Raw genomic sequence first — 19,281 nt, forward strand, 5'->3', positions numbered from 1 at the left:
GTCCCACCCAGAGAGGGAGGCCTCACAGCCAATCAGAGGGCCTCGCCAGCTATCCTCCCGCCTACCTGTGGCGTTTGGGGGCGTGTCTTTCGGTTTTAGCCAATGAGAAAAGACTTTCCTCCTTGGGCCGCCCTCGCGGGAGGTGGTTTCTTTGGCAAGATGGCGGCGAGCGGCCTCCGGCGGGCGGCTGCTGCGGCTCCCGCTTCAGTGAAGCCCATTTTTAGTCGGGACATGAACGAAGCCAAGCGGAGGGTGCGCGAGTTGTACCGAGCCTGGTATCGAGAGGTGCCGAACACTGGTGAGACGCCGCGGCGCACGCGGGGCTCCGGATGCAGCCGTCCAGGGTCGCAGCCGTCCTGGCCTCCCGTTTCTCCCGGGACGAGCTGAGGTCACCGACTTGGGCACAGGCGACTCCGGGTGCTTCAGGGGAGGAGGGTCACCCGAGCATTGGTGGACCCGACCCGGCGGCGGCGCCGGACTCAGACCAGCCGTGCCTTGCATCTGAACGGCGCTTCCAGGCGTCCGGGGCGCTTTGGCCCGTTTGTCCCCCCGTAATTCTTAGCAGAGCCCTCGGAGGGAGAACAGGGACGGTGGGTGACGTGCTCATTTTATAGGTGAGGCACCTGGAGGCGAAGGGATGCCCCCGTAGGACTTAAGCGATCATCTGTTTCCCACATCCCCCTCAGGAAACCCAGCACCAAGGCGGCAAGTGACTTTCCCAAGGTCAGCCAGCTAAGTCAAGGGGGCCTTCTGCAGTCCGGGTGAGGTGGGCTCCTCCCGCTCCCCTGCCGCCGCTCCCTGGGTGCAGAGATGCCGTTTTCCTATCTTGGCATTTCCCCCTGAAAGCTGCCCAGTGTACCCGATGAGAGCGAGATTGGGGAAAATCCCACCCAAACTGTCAAGGGCAGTACAAACGTCAGGGGCTGTCGATATTTTGTTTTGTTGATTGCTTTAGTGTTGCGATGTGAACCGTCACTGCTAGTGTGAGAGGGAAGCTAGAGCACCCTGGCTCCCCTTGCGCCGCCACCTCCCTGCCTGTATATGAAAAGCAATACGAGGAGGTGGTCACCGAGCCTTGCCTCCAGACCTTGCCCCTTAGCCCTATGACCTTAACCAAACTATTTCATCCTGCTATGCCTCAATTTCCTTATCTGTGAAATGAGCATCATGATAGTACCTTCTTCAGAGAGTGGCCCTAATTAAATAGGTAATATATCTACTTTGCTTAGGCACTCTTTGAATGTTGGTGCTACTGTTGTTTTTATGGTTATTAATTATTGTTGTTTATAGCGGGAGCCTCCTGCAGAATCCAGCTTTTTGATGTATGAGAACGGTCTGCTCCACAGTGTCCCTATCCTGACTTTTTGAGATGTTGCTGATGACCAGAACTTAGACCCACAGGATACTTAGGGAGGGAGAAACTTAAGTGAACTGCTGGTTCAGCGACTGCAAATTTAAATGCCTTCAGAGTACAGGTGGATAATAGGCTTAGGGAAGTGACAGAGCAAGTGTCTGCATCTGTGTGTTGGGGGGGGGGGGGGCGGTATTCAATTGCAGGTATTTAAAAACAGAATGTTTGCCTAGCAGAATACTTCTTTGAGTGCCCAGAACCCTTTCGTTTTGCAGAGGGAAATTAGAGGTGGGAAACAAGACCCAGATGCAGAAAGAATGGTTTGCAAAGGGTTTAAAAAAAAAATTGATGACTGAGTTGAAGATAGATCAGTTATCCAGTTAGGACCCAGCAGTTTTTAAACTATCCCCTCTCAGGAATTCCCCTCAGATACTGTTTGAGAAGATTGTCCCAAAGTCAGAAGGGTTCTGAAAGGAGGAACCTAGAGAGCAGGGGAAGGAGGAGAGGGGGGGTGTCAAAGAAGTGGTACCCCTCTTACAGGGAAGGTGGTCCCTAGCTGGTCAGCTGCTCAGGCCTGTCTCTGCACTGATGTCATGCTGTCCATCACTGGGGACTCCAGCTGAGGAAACACACCACGAATTGGGAATATGTAATAGTATTTATAATAACTAACATTTATTGAGTTGCATACATATGGCCCAGCACTATGCTAAATGCTTTACATTGTGTTATCTTAGGGTGGGTTCTTATTGTTTCCTTGTCTTACAGATAAGCAAACTGAAGCACCTAATTCTGTCTCATGACACCATTAGTAAGGAGAAGAGCCAGACTTCAGACTCTGACTATCCGGCTGTTACACCTGGCTCTTTGCTCCTGCTCTAGTTTCCCTGAATTTCATGGGACCCAGTGTACAACAGCCATTTGCCTGGCTGATGGCTGCCTTGCTTGGGAGCACAGTGACAGGACTACCTTCCTTCGAAATCCTCCATTGAAAAAATATTACATGAGGCTTGCTGGTTACAAAATAGGAGACTTTCTGTAGAAACCGTTCACTTAATTTCCATCTCATTAGGTATCTCTTGTACTACAGGGCCAGTACTAGATGCCCAGAGATAACAAACCCTACCCTCAGGGGTGTGAGGGTCTAGTCAGGAAGACAGGCCTATATCCAGACCACTAAAACCTAAAATAGATGTTTGGGGAGTAAATGCTGAAATGTCTAACAACTAACATTTATAGTAGCTGTATTGCTTACAAGATGTTGCCACTTGATTTTTGTCATGTTCTTTTTTTTTATTAATTAATTGATTAATTATTTTTTTATTCATGAGAGACAGAGAGAGAGGCAGAGACATAAGCACAGGGAGAAGCAGGCTCCCTGTGATCCCGGGATCATGCCCTGAGCCACCCAAGCGTCCCTTTGTCATGTTCTTATAAAGGAATTTGCTTTGAGGTTCTTTTCTTCCCTATTTTTTAGATGAGGAAACAGACTGAGGTCAGAGTTCACAATGATGGGGAGACCTTTCCTGGCTGCTTTGACCCCTGATCCCATGCTCTTCTGGAGTACACTATGCTGCCTTCCCATCTCAGGATCTCCCAGTGCCTAGTATGAATGCCCCTAAGGTGAATGGGAGCAAATAGCTGAGGACATCCATGTTGTGCCTCTTAATGCATCAGAACCTTCCTGACTTAGGACAACCTTGACATTAACTTTGGAAAAACACACGGAGGCTGTGGGAAAGGCATTGTCATCCAAAAGGGGCATTCTGATACCTTCCTTTTGCACCTCGTAGATTTTTTTCAAAGTTGCAATTTAAATATTCAGAATTTATTATTATTATTTTTAAAGATTTTTATTTTTATTTATTCATGAGAGACGCAGAGAGAGGCAGAGACCTAGGCAGAGGGAGAAGTAGGCTCCATGCAGGGAGCCTGATGCGGGACTCCAGGATCACACCCTGGGCCGAAGGCAGGTGCTAAACTGCTGAGCCACCCAGGGATCCCCAATATTCAGAATTTAAAGAATAAGCCAAGAAACTTGAATGTTGAGAAAGAGCAGTTGCAATTAATTTATACCAGGGCTTCTCCACACATTTGTGCTGGATAATTCTTTGTTGTGGGAGCGGTCCTGTGCATTGTAGGATGTTTAACATCATCTCTGGCCTCTAACCACTAGATGCCTGTAGCATTCTCTTCGTAGTTATGACAACCAAAAATGCCTCTAGACATTGCCAGATGTTCTGGTGGGTAAAATCATTCATTGGTGGTTTAAGAACCACCGAATTAAACCAAAGAATGGTTCAGCAGGTGACAGCTTAGGCTCTTGCTATTTGCCTTCCGACAGCCTTTCTCACTGGTGGAGGAGTATGTCCAAGGAGTTGAGATGGGAGGGGGGAGATTAGGACAAAGCTATGGAATCTGTCTCTCCAGAGACAAGGGTTCTTAACCTGGGATGATGGGCATTCAGGGACTGTGACCTGACATTGTAAGTAAAACTTTGTGAACATTTTTCTAAGGAGAAAATTCACCCACCCAATGCCCTGGCATGTAGTTCAGGAGATCATGAAGAGTGGGAACAGATGGACACCAGCTCCCCTAGGATAGAGGGACTTTGTTTTTTTTTTTAAACTCCCAAGGTTGGGCAGAAATCTAATATAAAAATGGAGGAACGGTACACCCTGATAGCAGAGGAAGAGTCCTCATATTCATTTCCTTTAGAAAGTACTAGATTGTAATTTAAAAAGCAATAACCTGGATTCCAGGCCCACATTTGTCAGGGACCAATAGTATGATTTGAGGCAAGTATGCACAGTGCCATAGGCCTCGGCTCCCCCTAAATGGGAGGATTCTAAATTCCAAAACCCTTGTTAGTTTGCATCTCTGTCTTACCCTTTGTTTCCTCTTTTCTAAAATTACTACTCTGAGGGGCGCCTGGGTGGTACAGTTGGTTGTGTCAGACTTGGTTTTGGCTCAAGTCATGATCTCAGGGTGGAGCCCCATACGGGGCTTCCCACTCAGTAGGGAGTCTGCTTCCCCCCTCTCTCTCTGCTCCTCTCCCTCCTTGTGCTCTCTCTCTCAAATAAAAAAATAAAATAAAATTCCTCTTATGATACTGACTGGTGGGAATCCAGATTTATAGCACTTAGAATTTTTCCTGGGGCTGGGGCTGCCACCATGGTTGATTTTAAGCTATCAAATCAGTGAAGGCAGATTTGTGAAGAGAGGCTCCAGTCAGCCTGCTCCAACACACCACTGGATACCGAATTCTTTCCAGTGTGAGTGATTTTCTGTCCTCTGTTAACACTAACCTGTAAAGCTGGACTGCAGTTTCTCCTGTGAGAGTTCTGCTCTTACCGATTCCCTGGTGGGATCAGCATATCCTGGTATTTCCCTCAGCAGAAGCTTTATTTTTCTGTTACTGTCACTAAATTCAGTATAGTTAGAGATTCAAACTTTACTGTCGATTAATTCAATCACTCCACAGCTCTCATGGTTTCCAGAGTTGGTTCTGATAATTCTGTAGTTGAGAGTGGACATGTCACAGGAACGGCCAGCTATACAAGGTGTCCTCACCAAGTGAGCACACAGGTCTCCCCAAGCACACACCCATTCTAGCCTATAAGCCTTGTTTATGCTGTGCCCTCGGCCTGTGTCCCCTCTTCCTAATTCCACCTAAAGGCCCTGGTCATGCCCTCGTCATTAGCCAATCCACTGAAGGCTGACTGCCAGAGGATGGGAACACAAACGGCAAAAACCTAATTTTCAAAGGATATTTATGCACCTCATCTGCAGTCCCAGGTCTCTAAAGCTGTGCCACTATTTTAGGCACCTACTTAGCCAGGGATTGCTGAATATTGAAATTTTATGTTTGCATTCCTGGATGGCTGCCCCTCTGATGAGAATTTGAAAGAGTAGGCGTTACATCATAGACAGCTCCCTCCTTCCCCCAAGTAACCTGATATAGTAGTAATGGCTGCCTGGACTGAAGCCTTCCCTCCCTCCGCAAACACTCGGCAGTCTCCCTCCACTCTAAGTTTATGTGCTGCACAAACCTACACCACATCATTGCTCATTAATTTTTTTTTTAAGATTTGTTTATCTATTTTAGGGAGAGAGAGATAGTAAGTTGGGAGAGGGCAAGAATCCCAGACTCCCTGCTGAGTGCGAAGCCCAACTCTGAGATCATGACCTGAGCCAAAATCAAGAGAGAGATGTTCAGCTGAGCCACACAGGTGCCCCACTGCTTGCTAACTTCAACCCTGCCATTTTTTGCCAATTGTTGTATATGATAATCTAACATTTGAGAGTTTATTGCATGCCGGGCACTGTTCTCAGCATCTTGTCTTATCTCATGGAATCCTCACAGTAGCTCTGGAGTTATATGTGCTCTTATCATCCTCCTTTCCCTGAGAAACAAATACTCTCAGGCACACAGAAATTACTCTATGCAGGATCACATGGGCTATATGACGGAGCTGGGATCTGAACATATTGTTCATACTCTTGAACTGTGCTTGGGACACCTGGGTGGCTCAGTGGTTGGGTGTCTGCCTTTGAATAAGTAAATATAGATCTCTCTCTGTGTGTCTCTCATGAATAAATAAATAAAATATTTACTTATTCATGAGGGAGACAGAAGCAGAGACACAGGCAGAGGGAGGAGCAGGCTCCATACAGGGAGCCTGACTTGGGACTCCATCCCAGGACTCCAGGATCACGCCCTGGACTGAAGGCAGCGCTAAACCGAACTGCTGAGCCACCGGGGCTACGAATAAAATCTTTACAAAAAAAAAAAAAAAAGAACTTGCTCTATTGCCTTTTCAAATGCAGTGATCTTATCTCTTCAAACAAACTATAAGCTCCTTGAGACAAGCCCCTGTTCACTCCTCTCCAGGCTCAAGTCCTCAGCTTAGGGTCAGGCTAGTAGTATTTGCTGAATGAAATGAATGGGCATCCTCTATGTGTTTCAGTAACTATCCATTGACTCAGTTTTTGTAAAACATGTTTTAACCACATAATTTCTACTCTGAATCGTGTTTTCTCTTTAGTGCACTTATTCCAGCTAGACATCACTGTGAAGCAAGGACGGGATAAAGTCCGAGAAATGTTTATGAAGAATTCCCACGTCACAGACCCCAGGGTGGTGGATCTTCTGGTCATTAAGGTAACCTTCCCTGTGACTTGAAAGAGCAGCCAGCTTGTCCAGAGCATCTCAGTTTTGTCTCCCAAGTTTAAAAAGCAACTACCGAGTCAGTTAACTATTGCTTAGTGTTCAGAGAAACATACGAACGGGGGTGCCTGGTGGCTCTCTGGTTGAGTGTGTCTTTGGCTCGGGTCGTGATCCTGGGGTCCTGGGATGGAGTCCCACATCAGGCTCCCCGTAGGGAGCCTGCTTCTCCCTCTGCCTGTGTCTCTGCCTCTCTCTGTCTCTAATGAATAAATAAAATCTTTTTTTTTTTTAATTTTTTATTTATTTATTTATGATAGTCACAGAGAGAGAGAGAGAGAGGCAGAGACACAGGCAGAGGGAGAAGCAGGCTCCATGCACCGGGAGCCTGATGTGGGACTCGATCCCGGGTCTCCAGGATCGCGCCCTGGGCCAAAGGCAGGCGCCAAACCGCTACGCCACCCAGGGATCCCTGAATAAATAAAATCTTAAAAAAAAAAAAGGGCAGCCCCGGTGGCCCAGCGGTTTAGCGCCGCCTGAAGCCCGGGCTGTGATCCTGGAGTCACGGGATCGAGTCCCACATCGGGCTCCCTGCATGGAGCCTGCTTCTCCCTCTGCCTGTGTCTCTGCCTCTCTCTCACTCTCTCTGAATAAATAAATAAATAAATAAATAAATCTTAAAAAAAAAAAAAAAAAGGAAAAGAAACAGAGGAACTTCAGAGGTTATCACCTGGTTAAATATAAGATTATTCAAGAAAAAACCTACTGGGGCTTGCATTTTTAATTTTACTTTTTTTGAAGATTTTATTTGAGAGAGAGTGCACACGAGCAGGGGAAAGAGCAAAGGGAGAAGCAGACTACCTGTGAGCGCAGGCCCAAGGTGGGACTCAATCCCAGGACCCTCAATCCCATGACCTGAGCCGAAGGCAGATGCTTTTTTTTTTTTTTTTTTTTTAATTTTTTTTATTTATTTATGGCAGTCAGAGAGGCAGAGACACAGGCAGAGGGAGAAGCAGGCTCCATGCACCGGGAGCCCGACATGGGATTTGATCCCGGGTCTCCAGGATCACGCCCTGAGCCAAAGGCAGGTGCCAAACCGCTGCGCCACCCAGGGATCCCAAGGCAGATGCTTGAGATGCTTGAGCCACCCCGGCGTCCCTCTGGGGCTTGTATTTTTATTTTATTTTTTAAAATTGATTTATTTGAGAGAGAGAGAGATTACCAGCAGTAGGCAAGGGCAGAGTGAGAAGCAGATTCCCCTGCTCAGCGTGGAGCCTGATGTGAAACTTAATCCCAGAACCCTGGGACTATGACCTGAGCCACCCAGGCACCTGGGGCTTACATTTTTAAAAAAGATTTGAGGAGGAAAGTTTGAAACTCTTCCTGAACCTCATTTCTGGAAGGTACGACTTCACTAGCTGGAAGAGGCAGACTGGTTAGCTGAGTCCTGTGTAAATGGGGTCAGATCCCGGGCCTGATTCGGTCATCTCTGGTCAGTCACGTTAGCATCAGTGTGAACTTTAGCATGGGCTGGTACATACCGTGGAAGGAATGTTTGGCAGAAACCCAAGTTAAGCCAGTAAGGCAGTCATGGGGCTGGGGCCTGCTGACCTGGAAGTCTCTCCTCTTGGAATCAGTGAGCTCCAGAGTTAGAGAATATTTGAAAGGACTGAGAGATCGGTTAGCCCAACCACCTCATTTACCAGATGCAGAAACTGTGGTCCTGAGAGAGGAGGTTACTTGCCCCCAAGGTCACTCAGCTAGTCAGTGCCAGAACAGAGCACAAAATCCTGGCTGTGTCGTATTCCTTCCCCTCAGCCACCCTGACGGAACACCTCTCCCCTCACCTGTACAGGGAAAGATGGAACTGGAGGAAACGATTAACGTGTGGAAGCAGCGGACACATGTCATGAGGTTCTTCCATGAAACAGAAGCGCCAAAGCCAAAGGACTTCCTGTCCAAGTTCTATGTGGGCCATGACCCATGAAGTCACTCAGTGGAAAGGTGCATGTTGATATTTAAATATTTTAGAGCACAAATAAACTCAGTATGTGATGGTCACTTCCTAATAGAATTCCATCATCAGTCAATGGGAAGTTCTTGTTCTGCCGTCTGTCTCTTTTTGCCTGAACAAGTGGGGTCTTAGTATACACACCACCTGTTCTTTCCCTTTCCTGAAGTGTGGTGTTTCCTGTAAATTAGATTCTCTTTTTTCAGAGCCTTGCATGTCAGTAAACAGGAAGGATGAGGCCATCTGCTCAGAAACTATCATTCTGGGTATCAGGCTGGATGACTTTGTTAATTTAGCTGTCTTTTTTTTTTTTTTTTTTTTTTCTTTTAAGAGAGGGGGGGTGGGGGCAGGGCAAAGGAAGAGAATCCTAAGCAGGCCCTAGTCCCAGTGCTGAGCCTGACATGGGGCTCAGTCCCACAACCCTGAGGTCACGACCTGAGCCAAAATCAAGAATTTGCTACTTAACTGACTGAGCCACCCAGGCGCCTCAACTTAGCCGTGTTTGTACAGCCCAGGATAGCTTGGTATCACCCCATAAATTATCCAAAATTAGCCAGCTCTTGCTGTTGGGAGAGATTGGAGCAACACTACGGGATGAAGAAGCAAGGCTGCTAAGCTGGGCCGTTCTTCCCTGGCTTCTGAAAAGAAGGCAGCTCAGAGGCCTAGCCCATGTACCTGTCACAAACACCAGTCCTGAAGAGGAAAGTCACTTCCTGCTCGATTAGGCACTCTGCTAGGAACACAGCTGTTTAATGCACACACAGAAAACAAATCTTTCTACTGTTTTTGCAAATTGGTCTATAGCTCCAGTGACAAGAGAATAAATATCAACACAAAAGTACTTCCCTTTGCTCTCAATAGTTCTTTCACTAAATGCTGGAGAGAGGGGTTCAGTACCTATAGGTACAGTCACCCCAAACATTCCCAGATTTTTCAGCACCACCAGCCCCTTTACTGTCTTTTCATCTAAAGAACCCAAGTGTTGAAAGATTGAAAGATTCATTCTAATAACAATGTTCCTGGAGTTTTAAACAATCAAAGCTTAAGAATGGCATGTGATAACCTGCCAGTATTACTCGACACTCAAAGCTTGAGCCTTTTGTTAGTCTGTGCATCTTTACTGAGGGGAAAGTTTCTGTTGGGCTTTTGTAAATGATGAAAATAGGTCCTAGGTGCCTGTAATTACCTTTATGGATGGAAGCTGGGGGCTGGAAATCTTGGGTTGTAAATCAAAGGCCTGTTACGTTCAGCTGATAAAGGATTGCAGGGACAAGAAATTGCAACTAGGGTTTACTCATGCTAAGACACTTTAGCCACGACTCAGTCACACAGAGCTGATGTTTATCATGTTTATTCATAAGCTGACTGTGCTCAGTGGACAGCACATTTCTGGGAACCTCCCAGAGCCTGGGGATCTGGGCTATGGTCACAGGTGGTGCAGGAGGCTTCACTGGAGTAGGGAGGCTGAAGGCTTTCCCTGGGCCCTTCCGATAGGGAGATAGGAGAGGCTGTGAGCATCACCATATCATAATTAAGTTAGGCTGTCTCCTTTCTGTACTTCCTCCATGTCCTGTAAGAAAGGAAAGCAGCAGTGAACTGGGCACAGAGTAGCCCTCTATCCACACACCAAAAAGAACATTCCAGAGGTTCTACCAAACAAGGCAAGAGCAAGGCAATTTGTTCACTCATTCACACATTTACTGAACATTTATCAGAAACCAGGCACTGGGGGCCCAAAGTTATAAAAAACACGTTTCCCAGGGTGCTTGGCTGGCTCAGTTGGTGGAACATGCGACTCTTGATCTTGGGGTCATGAGTTCAAGCCCTATATTGGGTATAGAGCTTACTTAAAACAAAAAAACAAGGTTTCTTGCCAGCAAGCAGCTCTTAGTCTAGCAAAAGTTAGAGGTGTAAGTGTATCCTATCACAAGAGATACTGGTCAGTCAGAGGGCACAGTAGTAACTTTCAAATGGAGGAATGAGGGAAGATTTCCTCAAAGACCATGAAGAACTGGTATCAGTAGGAGTAGTGGGAAGTAACAGTCTTCCAATTGGGGGGGGGGGGTAGTAAGCCACCGCTTGGGAGTGGGTAAGCATGTGGGTGATTCAAGAAATAGTGAATACTGGGGATAGGCATGTAGTTGGGAATGTGGAAGATGAGGCTGGAGGAACAGGTGTGACCAGATCATGGCACGCCTTCAATGTCAGACCACGGGGCTAGAGCCATCCTTAGCTACAGAAAGGCAGCCACATGGCACATATTAGAGCACCAGAAGCCAACACCAGAAAGCTGAATGGAACAGGCACAGAGTTTGCTGTGCACCTCACTGACCATGGTGAAGACCTGCAGTTTCTAAATTTCATTGTGGAGAATGAAGCTGTTTGGGGTGAGTGTATAAGGCATTAAATTGTTAAGAAAACTTGTGGGTTGGGAGAACGAGGGTACCCTAAAGGACAAATAAAATGCCTGGTTGGGATCAACCCAGTTGGAAGAGATCCCAGTGAATTTTTAATAGATAGTTTTCCTCACCCAACATTGAGCAAAAGCAAAATAAAACTATTAGCCAAGTGAGTCAATTTATTGAAGGTCTGCACTTCTTCAAGTGATCAGAAACTGCCACCCAGGGCAAAGGACATCAGAGTTCAGATGCCCCATCCCTTCCTGGTCCACTGGAGAAGAGGACACCCTACCTGTTAGTCATCGTCATCGTCATCTTCTGGGACAAAAATGTCATGCTCCTCGAGGAGAGCAGCAAAGTTCTTGCTGATAAGCGTCCCGACATAGAGAAAGGGGATCACAATGGAGAACACACGGAGGAGGCCGAAGGACATCTGCAGAGGGTCAGAGTGGTGGCCATAAGCTCCAGAGCCCACTCTGATGGGACCACAGAAGGCCTGGCCTTCGGGGGCACTCCTGTGGACCCGAGGCCCACAATATGCGACTACTCAATTTTAAAGTCCTTGGAAAAATTCAGAGCAACAAAAAAAGAAGAGGTAAGGTTATTTTATTGCCATCAAAGTGGCTAGGAGAAGGAAAAGGATAAGGCATTCTAGACATCTAAAAATTAGGGCACAACCGGGTGATTACTTGCAGATAACGGATAAACAGGTAAAGTACTAAGAGTTGGGACTGTGGCAACAAGAGCTCACCTCTACTTAAAGAAGACACTAAATACACACAGTTCTTTAACAGATGCCCCAGTGGCTGAAACGTTTAATGTCACCATATTAAATGTTTTAAATAACCATGTTTTGTAAAGTGAGCATGTCCTTACCCTAAAGGGTTAGCTGTTTAGATGGGCTTAGGGGAGTTTCAGCATAATCTCAACATATCCTCTATTTTCCTAGGAGTTGCCAAAAAAAAAAAAAAAAAAAAATTTCAGCTGTGCCTTTTTATAAGGCAGCTCTTCCCTCCCCCCCCATGGACCCTGCTTCTTGCCACAAAAACAATCTTGAACTCATTCGTCTGAGCTAGCATTGGCCAGACTAGCTTTAAGAGAATTTGTTTTTGTTTTTTTTGTTACTCCCACACAGCCCTCGAGTCAGAAAACAAACTCGTTTGGTGTGAGGGGCTGTTTCCACTTAGAAAAACCCAAGGGTACTCAGGGCACGTGACAGCATTCCGTGGTGGGGAAAAAAACAGGAGCTGGTAGAGGGTTGAACGAGCAGGAAACCTGGATTCCGGGACCTAACTCGCGCTAGCTTTGGAGCCTCACTGGCTTCGCTGCTTTGGCCCGAGTCTTCATTTGTCAAAACTGTAGTAATTCCCTGCCCACCTCTCAGGACTGCACATCACGTGAATTAAGTACTAGGTCAAAACTCTTAAAAGACAAGGCCTGTCCCACTACTCCTTTATCAAGTCCTTTCACCACTCGTTCCACCCCATCAACCGCGAACGTGATTTGTCTATACTGGGTGCGCAAAGCCGCGCCTTGTGGCCCTGAACACTGGGCTCCACGCTCCTCACGACGCGCTAGTGCAGAGTGCAGTCCTCCTCAGCTCTCGCCCCCGTCCTCGGTCTCCCGGGGCCCAACTCAACACCGGGATCCGACCCGTTTCCTCCCACCTGTCAAATTTAGCAGCGCATTAGCGCTAAACTTTGTCCTTGATCCGTCTTCCGGTCTAAGGCGGTCGTATGATTGGCCTTTGCTCCTATCAATCAGCGTCGACCCGCGCACACACCCCATGTGATTGGCCTCGGCCCCTTCGCCCCGCCTCCAGGCAGACACTCACTTTCACCGGTTTGGGCAAAATGGCGCCGCTGCGAGTAACGATGACTGACCTCGACGGTACCAGGCTCCGACCTGAGCCACCCCCTCCGGCGGAGACATCGCCACCTTTCCTCAGCCTCGGCCCGCTCCGGAAAGCCCCGGACCGGACGGATGCCAATGCCAGCCAGCGAGCCGCTCCGGACGCCATTTCCCAGCTCCGCCCCTAGCCCGGCACCCGGACCCCGGCTCCTGTGACGCCCTCCACGAGAGCACCGCCCCAAGCCTCGCGATGCTTCTGGGATGAGACGCGAGGCCCAACCCCCCCACGGCGCAATGCGCCTAGTTCCTGCGGCGCTTCGAAGGGGGCGTTGGTCACCCGCCCGACGTGGAGACGTCACGCGGGGAGCGCCGACGCCCCGGTAGCCGCCTCGTTCCGGGCGGCGGGGCGGGGTCGTCGGGCGGGCGGTCCTGGCAGAGCCTTTGTGCTTCCGCCATTGTTCCCTCACCCGGGGCGGCCAGGGCTGGGCAGGGCAGGTGGTTGTTGAGACGAGAAGTCCCTTTAATCGGCCCTCCAACAGTGGTATTTTTCTTTTTAACATTAAAAATAATAATGATTCGGGGATCCCTGGGCGGCTCAGCGGTTTAGCGCCGCCTTCAGCCCAGGGTGATCCTGGAGACCCGGGATCAAGTCCCGCGTCGGGCTCCCTGCATGGAGCCTGCTTCTCCCTCTGCCTGCGTCTCTATGAAAAAATAAATAAAATCTTTAAAAATAATAATAATTCAAGTCTATTTAGTTGTACTGTCTGGGTGATTCTGTAGTTTTATTTCTTGCCAAGGCTTACGTCATATGTAGGCAAACGGAGGGCGCGGGGGCTTCATACACACTGGGCAAGTGATTGTTGAAATGAACTGAAACCAAAGTGAGTAATAAAAACTTAGTGTTTTAATCGTATATTAAAAAACCACTGTAATAACCGTAAGAACGATAACAAAAGGCTGTGGTATCTGTATGAAGCAGGGGTCTGGGTAGGCGGCCGCCCCGCCTCCTGGGAAACAAGCCTTTGGGACTGGGTCAGCCTCGGGGTCCTGGGCCCGCGAAGCCTCCAGACCCGGTCCGGCCCGGGGCCGTGTACCCAAGCTGCTAAGAGGGGACGGAGAGGCTCGGGGCCGACTGGGTGTGTGGAGAGGGGCCCGTCGGCCCAGGCTCTGCATCCCCGACCCGCCACGGCGGCCACGGCGGCCACACCCAAGGGCTCAGGCTGGGCTGGCTGCTGGCTCTCTCCACCCAGACACGCCGACACCCTAAACCATCGATAAAACGCTTGGGGCCATGCCGCTGAGAGGAGCCATGAGAGGGTCTTGGCAGACATGCACTGGCTGACAAACAGGGTGCTGAAGGAGTTCCCAGGCCGGGTTCAGGATCAGGAACAGCTCTTTGGGAGGGCAGTCGGGAGAAGAGTGCTGGGAAGCCTGTGTCCAAGCTCCGAGACTGCCCTGGACTGAGGGGCCTCCCCAGGGAGCCACACAGCCTCCCCACTTGGCAGCTCCAGGAGCTGGCATCTGAAGACAGAATACAGGAAGGATTTCTGCTGACGCTGAAAAGCCACCAGCCCCTCCTGGGGCGATGACAAGCACCATCTATAGACATGGCAGCCAGGGAGAGAAGCTGGGAGCCCCAACACTCTCCCAGCAGAATTAATCCCTCGTTGCTGGCTGAAGGCCCTCTCCCTCCAAAGGGCCCCACTCAAGCTGCAGAGTGGGGGTCCTGTGCCCCACCGCTCAGGAAGAGTTGGGCCCCAGAAACCCCCATAACAATAAATCTACTTTCTCTGACAATGTCAGTCCCTCGAACTAACACTTCACCCAACTTCTGGTATCTAAAGGTACACAAGACTCCCTGTGTAGGAAGTTGTGGTTGTAGAGTCGGGCGTGTAGGTAACAGGGCACGGCAGCCTACGGCCACGTAATATTTCCCACTTCCTCCATTTCATTAGCATCCCCTGAGAGAGGGGCCGAGCACAGAGGGAGGAGGCTGAGTCTGGCCATGGGGCTGCTGAGCAAGGCCCTCCCCCTCCCTGGGCCTCAGGAAATAAAGGAGTTGGGAGTAATGACTCCTCAGTCCCCTCCAGGCACGAGGGTAGCTCTGGAACCTGGGGAAGCCTAAAAAACAGGAAAGAAAGAATCCTCTCAAAAAAAAAAAAAAGTCACTTAAAAAAAAAAAAACATTCATTAAAATCTGGAAAAAGCCCTGGCCCTAGTGTCCTGACCGGCAGGATAAGGGCCATGCCCGCCGGACCGGGGCTCAGTGCCCATCCCGATTCTCGCGCTCCGGCCGGCCGGCCCAGGCCCTCTGCAGCCACCTCTGCCTCAGCTCCACGATCTCCTGGCCGTACCAGTTGTGCAGCATCGAGAAGTAGGAGGTCTCGGGGAGCGAGGGGCTCTGCCGCCTGCCCAGGAAGAGGTCGGCAGGGCCCTGCCACTCGGCCAAGCCCCGGCCGGCTGGCCTGCTGCCCCTTTCTTCAACCAGGTCCTCGGGCCGGCAATCCTTGGAGACGGGGTGGCCGTTTTCTGGGCCCGGAGACGGGCGCTCAGGAGCCTGGGGCTTTTGGTGGCCGGGACCAGCCTTCCAGGATGAGTGGCGACGCAAGGCCAGGCTGTGGCGGGCGTCGCGCAGTTGGCTCTCCAGCTCGCGCACCACCAGGCGCATGTAGCCGAAGCTCGCCCTGGACAGTGCCTTCACCCAGGCCTCCTGGGCCGCCGGCCCATCTGCCGCCAGCAGGTGTGGGCGCACGCCAGGGGCGTCGAAGCGGATGGCGAAGGCGAACTCCTCAGACACGGGAGCCTCGGCCAGCTCCACCGTGCAGCCCTCCAGCACCACCAGGCTCAGCGGGGCCCGGCTCTCCCTACTCTCAAAGGAGAACAGCAGGTTGCCTTTGAGGACAAACCAGCACCTTCGGCCAGCGCCACTGGGGGTCGGCGGAGTCCCTGCACCCCCCCAAGTGCGCAGGAAGCCTGTGTGGTCTGCCGGGGAGTCGCTCAGTGCGTAGTGGGCCACACTCCTCTCGTTCAGCTTCATGGCTCCTATAAGCACTGTGAGGGGAGACGGTGGCCACAGGTCAGAGGAGAAGGCAGCTCTGTGCCCCTGTTGGGCAAAGAAGGCTGGCCCTGGAGGAGACCTGGGCCTCAGCCCTGTGGCCTCTACTTGCTGTGTGCCCTGAGGCTCAGTGTCTTCATCTGTGAAATGGGCTGGCATCCCTGACTCTTCTCTCAAATGGTGATTGGGAGGATCATGCAAAAAACTGGATATCAGAGAACCCAGAGAGAAGGATAATATGCCTGTTCCAGACCGGGAGGCATGGAGGGGGTTGATACAGCTTTTTAAAACCCAAAGAAAAAGATATTAGCTTAAACCATCCCTTAATCCAGGGGTCCCTTAGCTCCAACCCTGAGGCCAAACTTCCAAGGTTTCTGTGACCCCCCTGGGCCCCTGCCAGCCTCTCATTCGTTAATGGCACAGTTACCCTTTCCTTAAGAATCTGAAGCCTTCGGGGTCAGAAGGCAGGGTGAGGCAGGCTGGCCCCATTCCTCCACGGCAGGGGAGAAGCTTAGACGGAGACCTGCCCGGTAAACAAGAGTGTGGCACAAACACAGGGCACCGCTCGGTAGGACCAACCTCAACCACTGAATGTTGAGGTCCCACAGATCATATGTGGCACCTGATCCAACTGTCCTCCTGACTCATGAAACACTGAGGCCTAGAGCAGCAAAGCAGAACCGCCCAAGACTGCATGACCAGTGAAAAGCAGAGCTTGCTCTCCTGCTTCCCTCACAGCTTCTGGGGGCAAGTCTCGGCAGTGACCCACTTACCAGCAGAGCCCACCATGCTGCTCACTTACCCACAGAGCTCCCAGCAAGAGGGCAGGGGCCTCTCTGGTCTGGCCACACAGCTCGGCCCTTTGATTACATGATTCCTGGGGCACCTGCAAAACAATTTTCAAACCCTGTCACCACATCCTAAAGGATGAGAACTCCTACTCAGTCTTAGAGGCCCAGTAAAACCACTGCTGCTTCCCTGGAGTGTTGCCTGATCCCTGATAATCTCCCCACCTACCCACCCACCCAGACCAGGTACTTAAGAGCAATTGATCATCACTTTTCAGAGCTCAGTTCTCTACCCCCAGGAAAGGGTAGGTCAGAGTTAAGTGTCCCCGGCTTCCTCCTTTTCCCTTTCAGCACCGTTTATTTGTAGATGTATGTCACCTCATCTGAGAGGCCTGCCCTGATCGCTGTACCTAAAGTGGTCCTGATCACAAGGGGACCCAAGCAGCAGCCCCCTCACTTCTGTTTTCCTTTCCTCCCTCCGCCCCCCACAATGATCTCCTTTGTGCTTACAGCACTATCCCCAGACCCGGCGTGTAGGGCAGGACTCCTCGACTGGCTGCCCGTGTGACCTCCAACATGCAGCCCATCGGGAAGGGGCCCTCGGAAAGTACTGAAATAGCCGAGAATGCAACGATGGACAAAGCAGTCCCTCCCTCCTGGAGCCTACATTCCAGCGGGAGACACACTGTAAACAGACCAAGATAAACAATAAATGGATGTAAAAATTAATTAAGAGGTCGCGACCAGGCCTAAGGAGAGAGGCCGGCCGGGGGCACACGGGGGCAGGGCCGTGCGGTGGTGGTGGTGGGGGGCGCTCGCTGAGGTCCGCCGGCCCCGGGGCGCGAGGGGGGCCCGAGGAGCAGTGCCCCCACCCCACCCCTCCCGGGGGGCGCCCGGGGCACCGCGTCTCTCCAGACTCTCCTCGAGGAGCTGGGCGGTGGGACCCGGCGGCCGGGCCACCAAGCAGCGGCGGGCTCCGCAGGGTCCCGGGGTCCCGGGCGCGCGCCGCAGGGGGCGGCGGGGCCTCAGTCTCCCGGCCCGCGCAGTGGGGCTGCCCCGCCACGTCGCCGCGGGCCACGCCTTCCCGGGGCCGCCTCCTCCCGAGCCCGCGGGCCCGCGCTCACCTCCGCGCCGCCGGGCGCGCCGACAACCGGGAGGGCGGCCGCCGGGTGGGCTGCGCCCGCGGCTCGGGGCGACCCCGGCTCCGGGCCCCGCGCCTCCGCCCGGAACGCGGCCGCGGGCGCCGGGAGACCCCTTCCGGGCGGCTCGAGTTACCACCCTCGCCCCTCCCCTCCCGCGGCTCACCGGACGGGCTCCGGACTCGCCCCTCCATCCACGCGGGAGGGAAACTGAGGCCCGGGGGGCGGGGGCGGGGGCGGAGCTGGTCAGCGGCGGGCGACCTCGAACCCAGGGCCCCGCCGCGGGCCGTCCGCGGGCCTCGGACCCAGCCCACCGCCGGGAGAGCTCGGAGTCCTTCCCTTCCCCCTCCGGCCCCCTCATCGCGCCCGGCCCACTTTCCCCACCGAGCCAAGCCCGGGACGGCTCGGCGCGGCGCCTCCTCTGGGCGGGCTCCTAGCCAGCCCGCGAGGCCCCGCCGAGCTTCCCGGTGACTCCGCCCGGGCCGGAGTCCTCGCATCTCTGTTTCTGGGGGTTGCTCCTGGGCGGGCTGTCCTGGGGGCTGCAGGAGTTCCGACGGGAGCCAGCGGCGGGAGGCGGGGGTTCCGACGGCCCACGGGAGCCAGCGGGGTGGAACATCGAGCCCTGAACTCGGTGGTTCCCGGCTCGGAGCTCTAGTCCTTGCAGTTTCCTGCAGCCTCGGGCGTTCTTCCTTCTTACCCCTCCCCTGGGCTCTACCTTCTCAGGGCTCCTTTCACATCAATTAGGTCTCAGCTCGGACGTCCCCTCCCCGACCAGGAGATGTAAAGTGGCCTACCCTCAGGTCGCTATCACGTCGCTAAGTTGTATTTTCATTACAGCACTAGCCGCTATAGAAACTTCCCTATATTCATGCTTTTACTTCCTGTTTGTTATCCGTCTCTTCCACTATATTCTATTCAGCTAATAATAGAAACCCTAATAAATGTGTTAGAAGGAAATAGGTGGTCTGGAAAATATAGGAGGGTCAGGGAGCTTGAGAATAGCTAGAGTTGGGAGGTTGCAATTTCAAATAGGATGACCAGGCTAGGCCTCACTGGAAGGAAATAAGGGACCAGTTATGCCAAAACCTGGAGGAAGAGCAGAGGGAACAGCTAGTGCAAAGGTCCGGAGACCAGTGATGTTTGAGGAACTTCAAGGAGGACAGTGTGGCAGGGAGGCAGGGAGGACAGGGAGAGCAGGAGGAGATGGGGTCAGAATGTGTGGGTGAGATTTGTAAATCTGTGAGTCTCTAGGCTGCGATGAACAGCCATCACAGGGTCTTGAGCGAGGAGTGATCTAAGTTATATTTTTTATTTATTTTGCTTAGAGAGAGAAAATGTGAAGAAGCAGGGGTGTGCAAGGTGGGGGGGGGGAGGCAAAGGGAGGAGAGAGAGAATCTCAAGCAGGTTCCATGCTCATCAGGAGCCTGACTCTGGGCTCCATCTCACCACCCTCAGGTCATGCCATGAGCTGAAATCAAGAGTGGAAGACAACCTGCTGAGCCCCCTGGTGCCCCAACGTG

General features: G+C 51.8%; 3 protein-coding genes across 15 annotated transcripts; 1 reads left to right on the plus strand and 2 right to left on the minus strand.

Moving 5' to 3' along the window:
• The first annotated feature begins 124 nt into the window (after positions 1-124).
• NDUFA6 (NADH:ubiquinone oxidoreductase subunit A6) lies at positions 125-8,592 on the plus strand. Its single transcript, XM_077914294.1, has 3 exons — positions 125-298; positions 6,400-6,515; positions 8,374-8,592. Exons 1-3 carry the CDS (start codon positions 160-162, stop codon positions 8,503-8,505), a joined length of 387 nt encoding a protein of 128 aa, XP_077770420.1. The 5' UTR covers positions 125-159; the 3' UTR covers positions 8,506-8,592.
• Positions 8,593-9,864: 1,272 nt separating this feature from the next.
• Positions 9,865-13,020, minus strand: SMDT1 (single-pass membrane protein with aspartate rich tail 1). Its single transcript, XM_077914295.1, has 3 exons — positions 12,763-13,020; positions 11,221-11,361; positions 9,865-10,099 (listed from the first exon to the last, which is right to left on the minus strand). The coding sequence occupies exons 1-2, from the start codon at positions 12,946-12,948 to the stop codon at positions 11,224-11,226; spliced, it is 324 nt and encodes a 107-aa protein (XP_077770421.1). The 5' UTR covers positions 12,949-13,020; the 3' UTR covers positions 9,865-10,099; positions 11,221-11,223.
• A 641-nt stretch (positions 13,021-13,661) lies between these two features.
• Positions 13,662-18,620, minus strand: PHETA2 (PH domain containing endocytic trafficking adaptor 2). 13 transcript variants are annotated; one of them, XM_077914263.1, is made up of 4 exons: positions 18,556-18,620; positions 17,133-17,307; positions 16,637-16,720; positions 13,662-16,114 (listed from the first exon to the last, which is right to left on the minus strand). In XM_077914263.1, the coding sequence occupies exons 2-4, from the start codon at positions 17,207-17,209 to the stop codon at positions 15,043-15,045; spliced, it is 1,233 nt and encodes a 410-aa protein (XP_077770389.1). In that variant the 5' UTR covers positions 17,210-17,307; positions 18,556-18,620; the 3' UTR covers positions 13,662-15,042. The 13 variants fall into 13 exon arrangements, with proteins under 13 accessions (XP_077770389.1, XP_077770387.1, XP_077770392.1 ...); XM_077914261.1 differs by having other exon boundaries at positions 18,477-18,611; XM_077914266.1 differs by having other exon boundaries at positions 17,133-17,232; positions 18,477-18,597.
• Positions 18,621-19,281: the final 661 nt, after the last annotated feature.

The sequence above is a fragment of the Canis aureus genome, chromosome 11 (assembly GCF_053574225.1).
Source record: "Canis aureus isolate CA01 chromosome 11, VMU_Caureus_v.1.0, whole genome shotgun sequence".
Classification (NCBI taxonomy): Eukaryota; Metazoa; Chordata; class Mammalia; order Carnivora; family Canidae; genus Canis; species Canis aureus.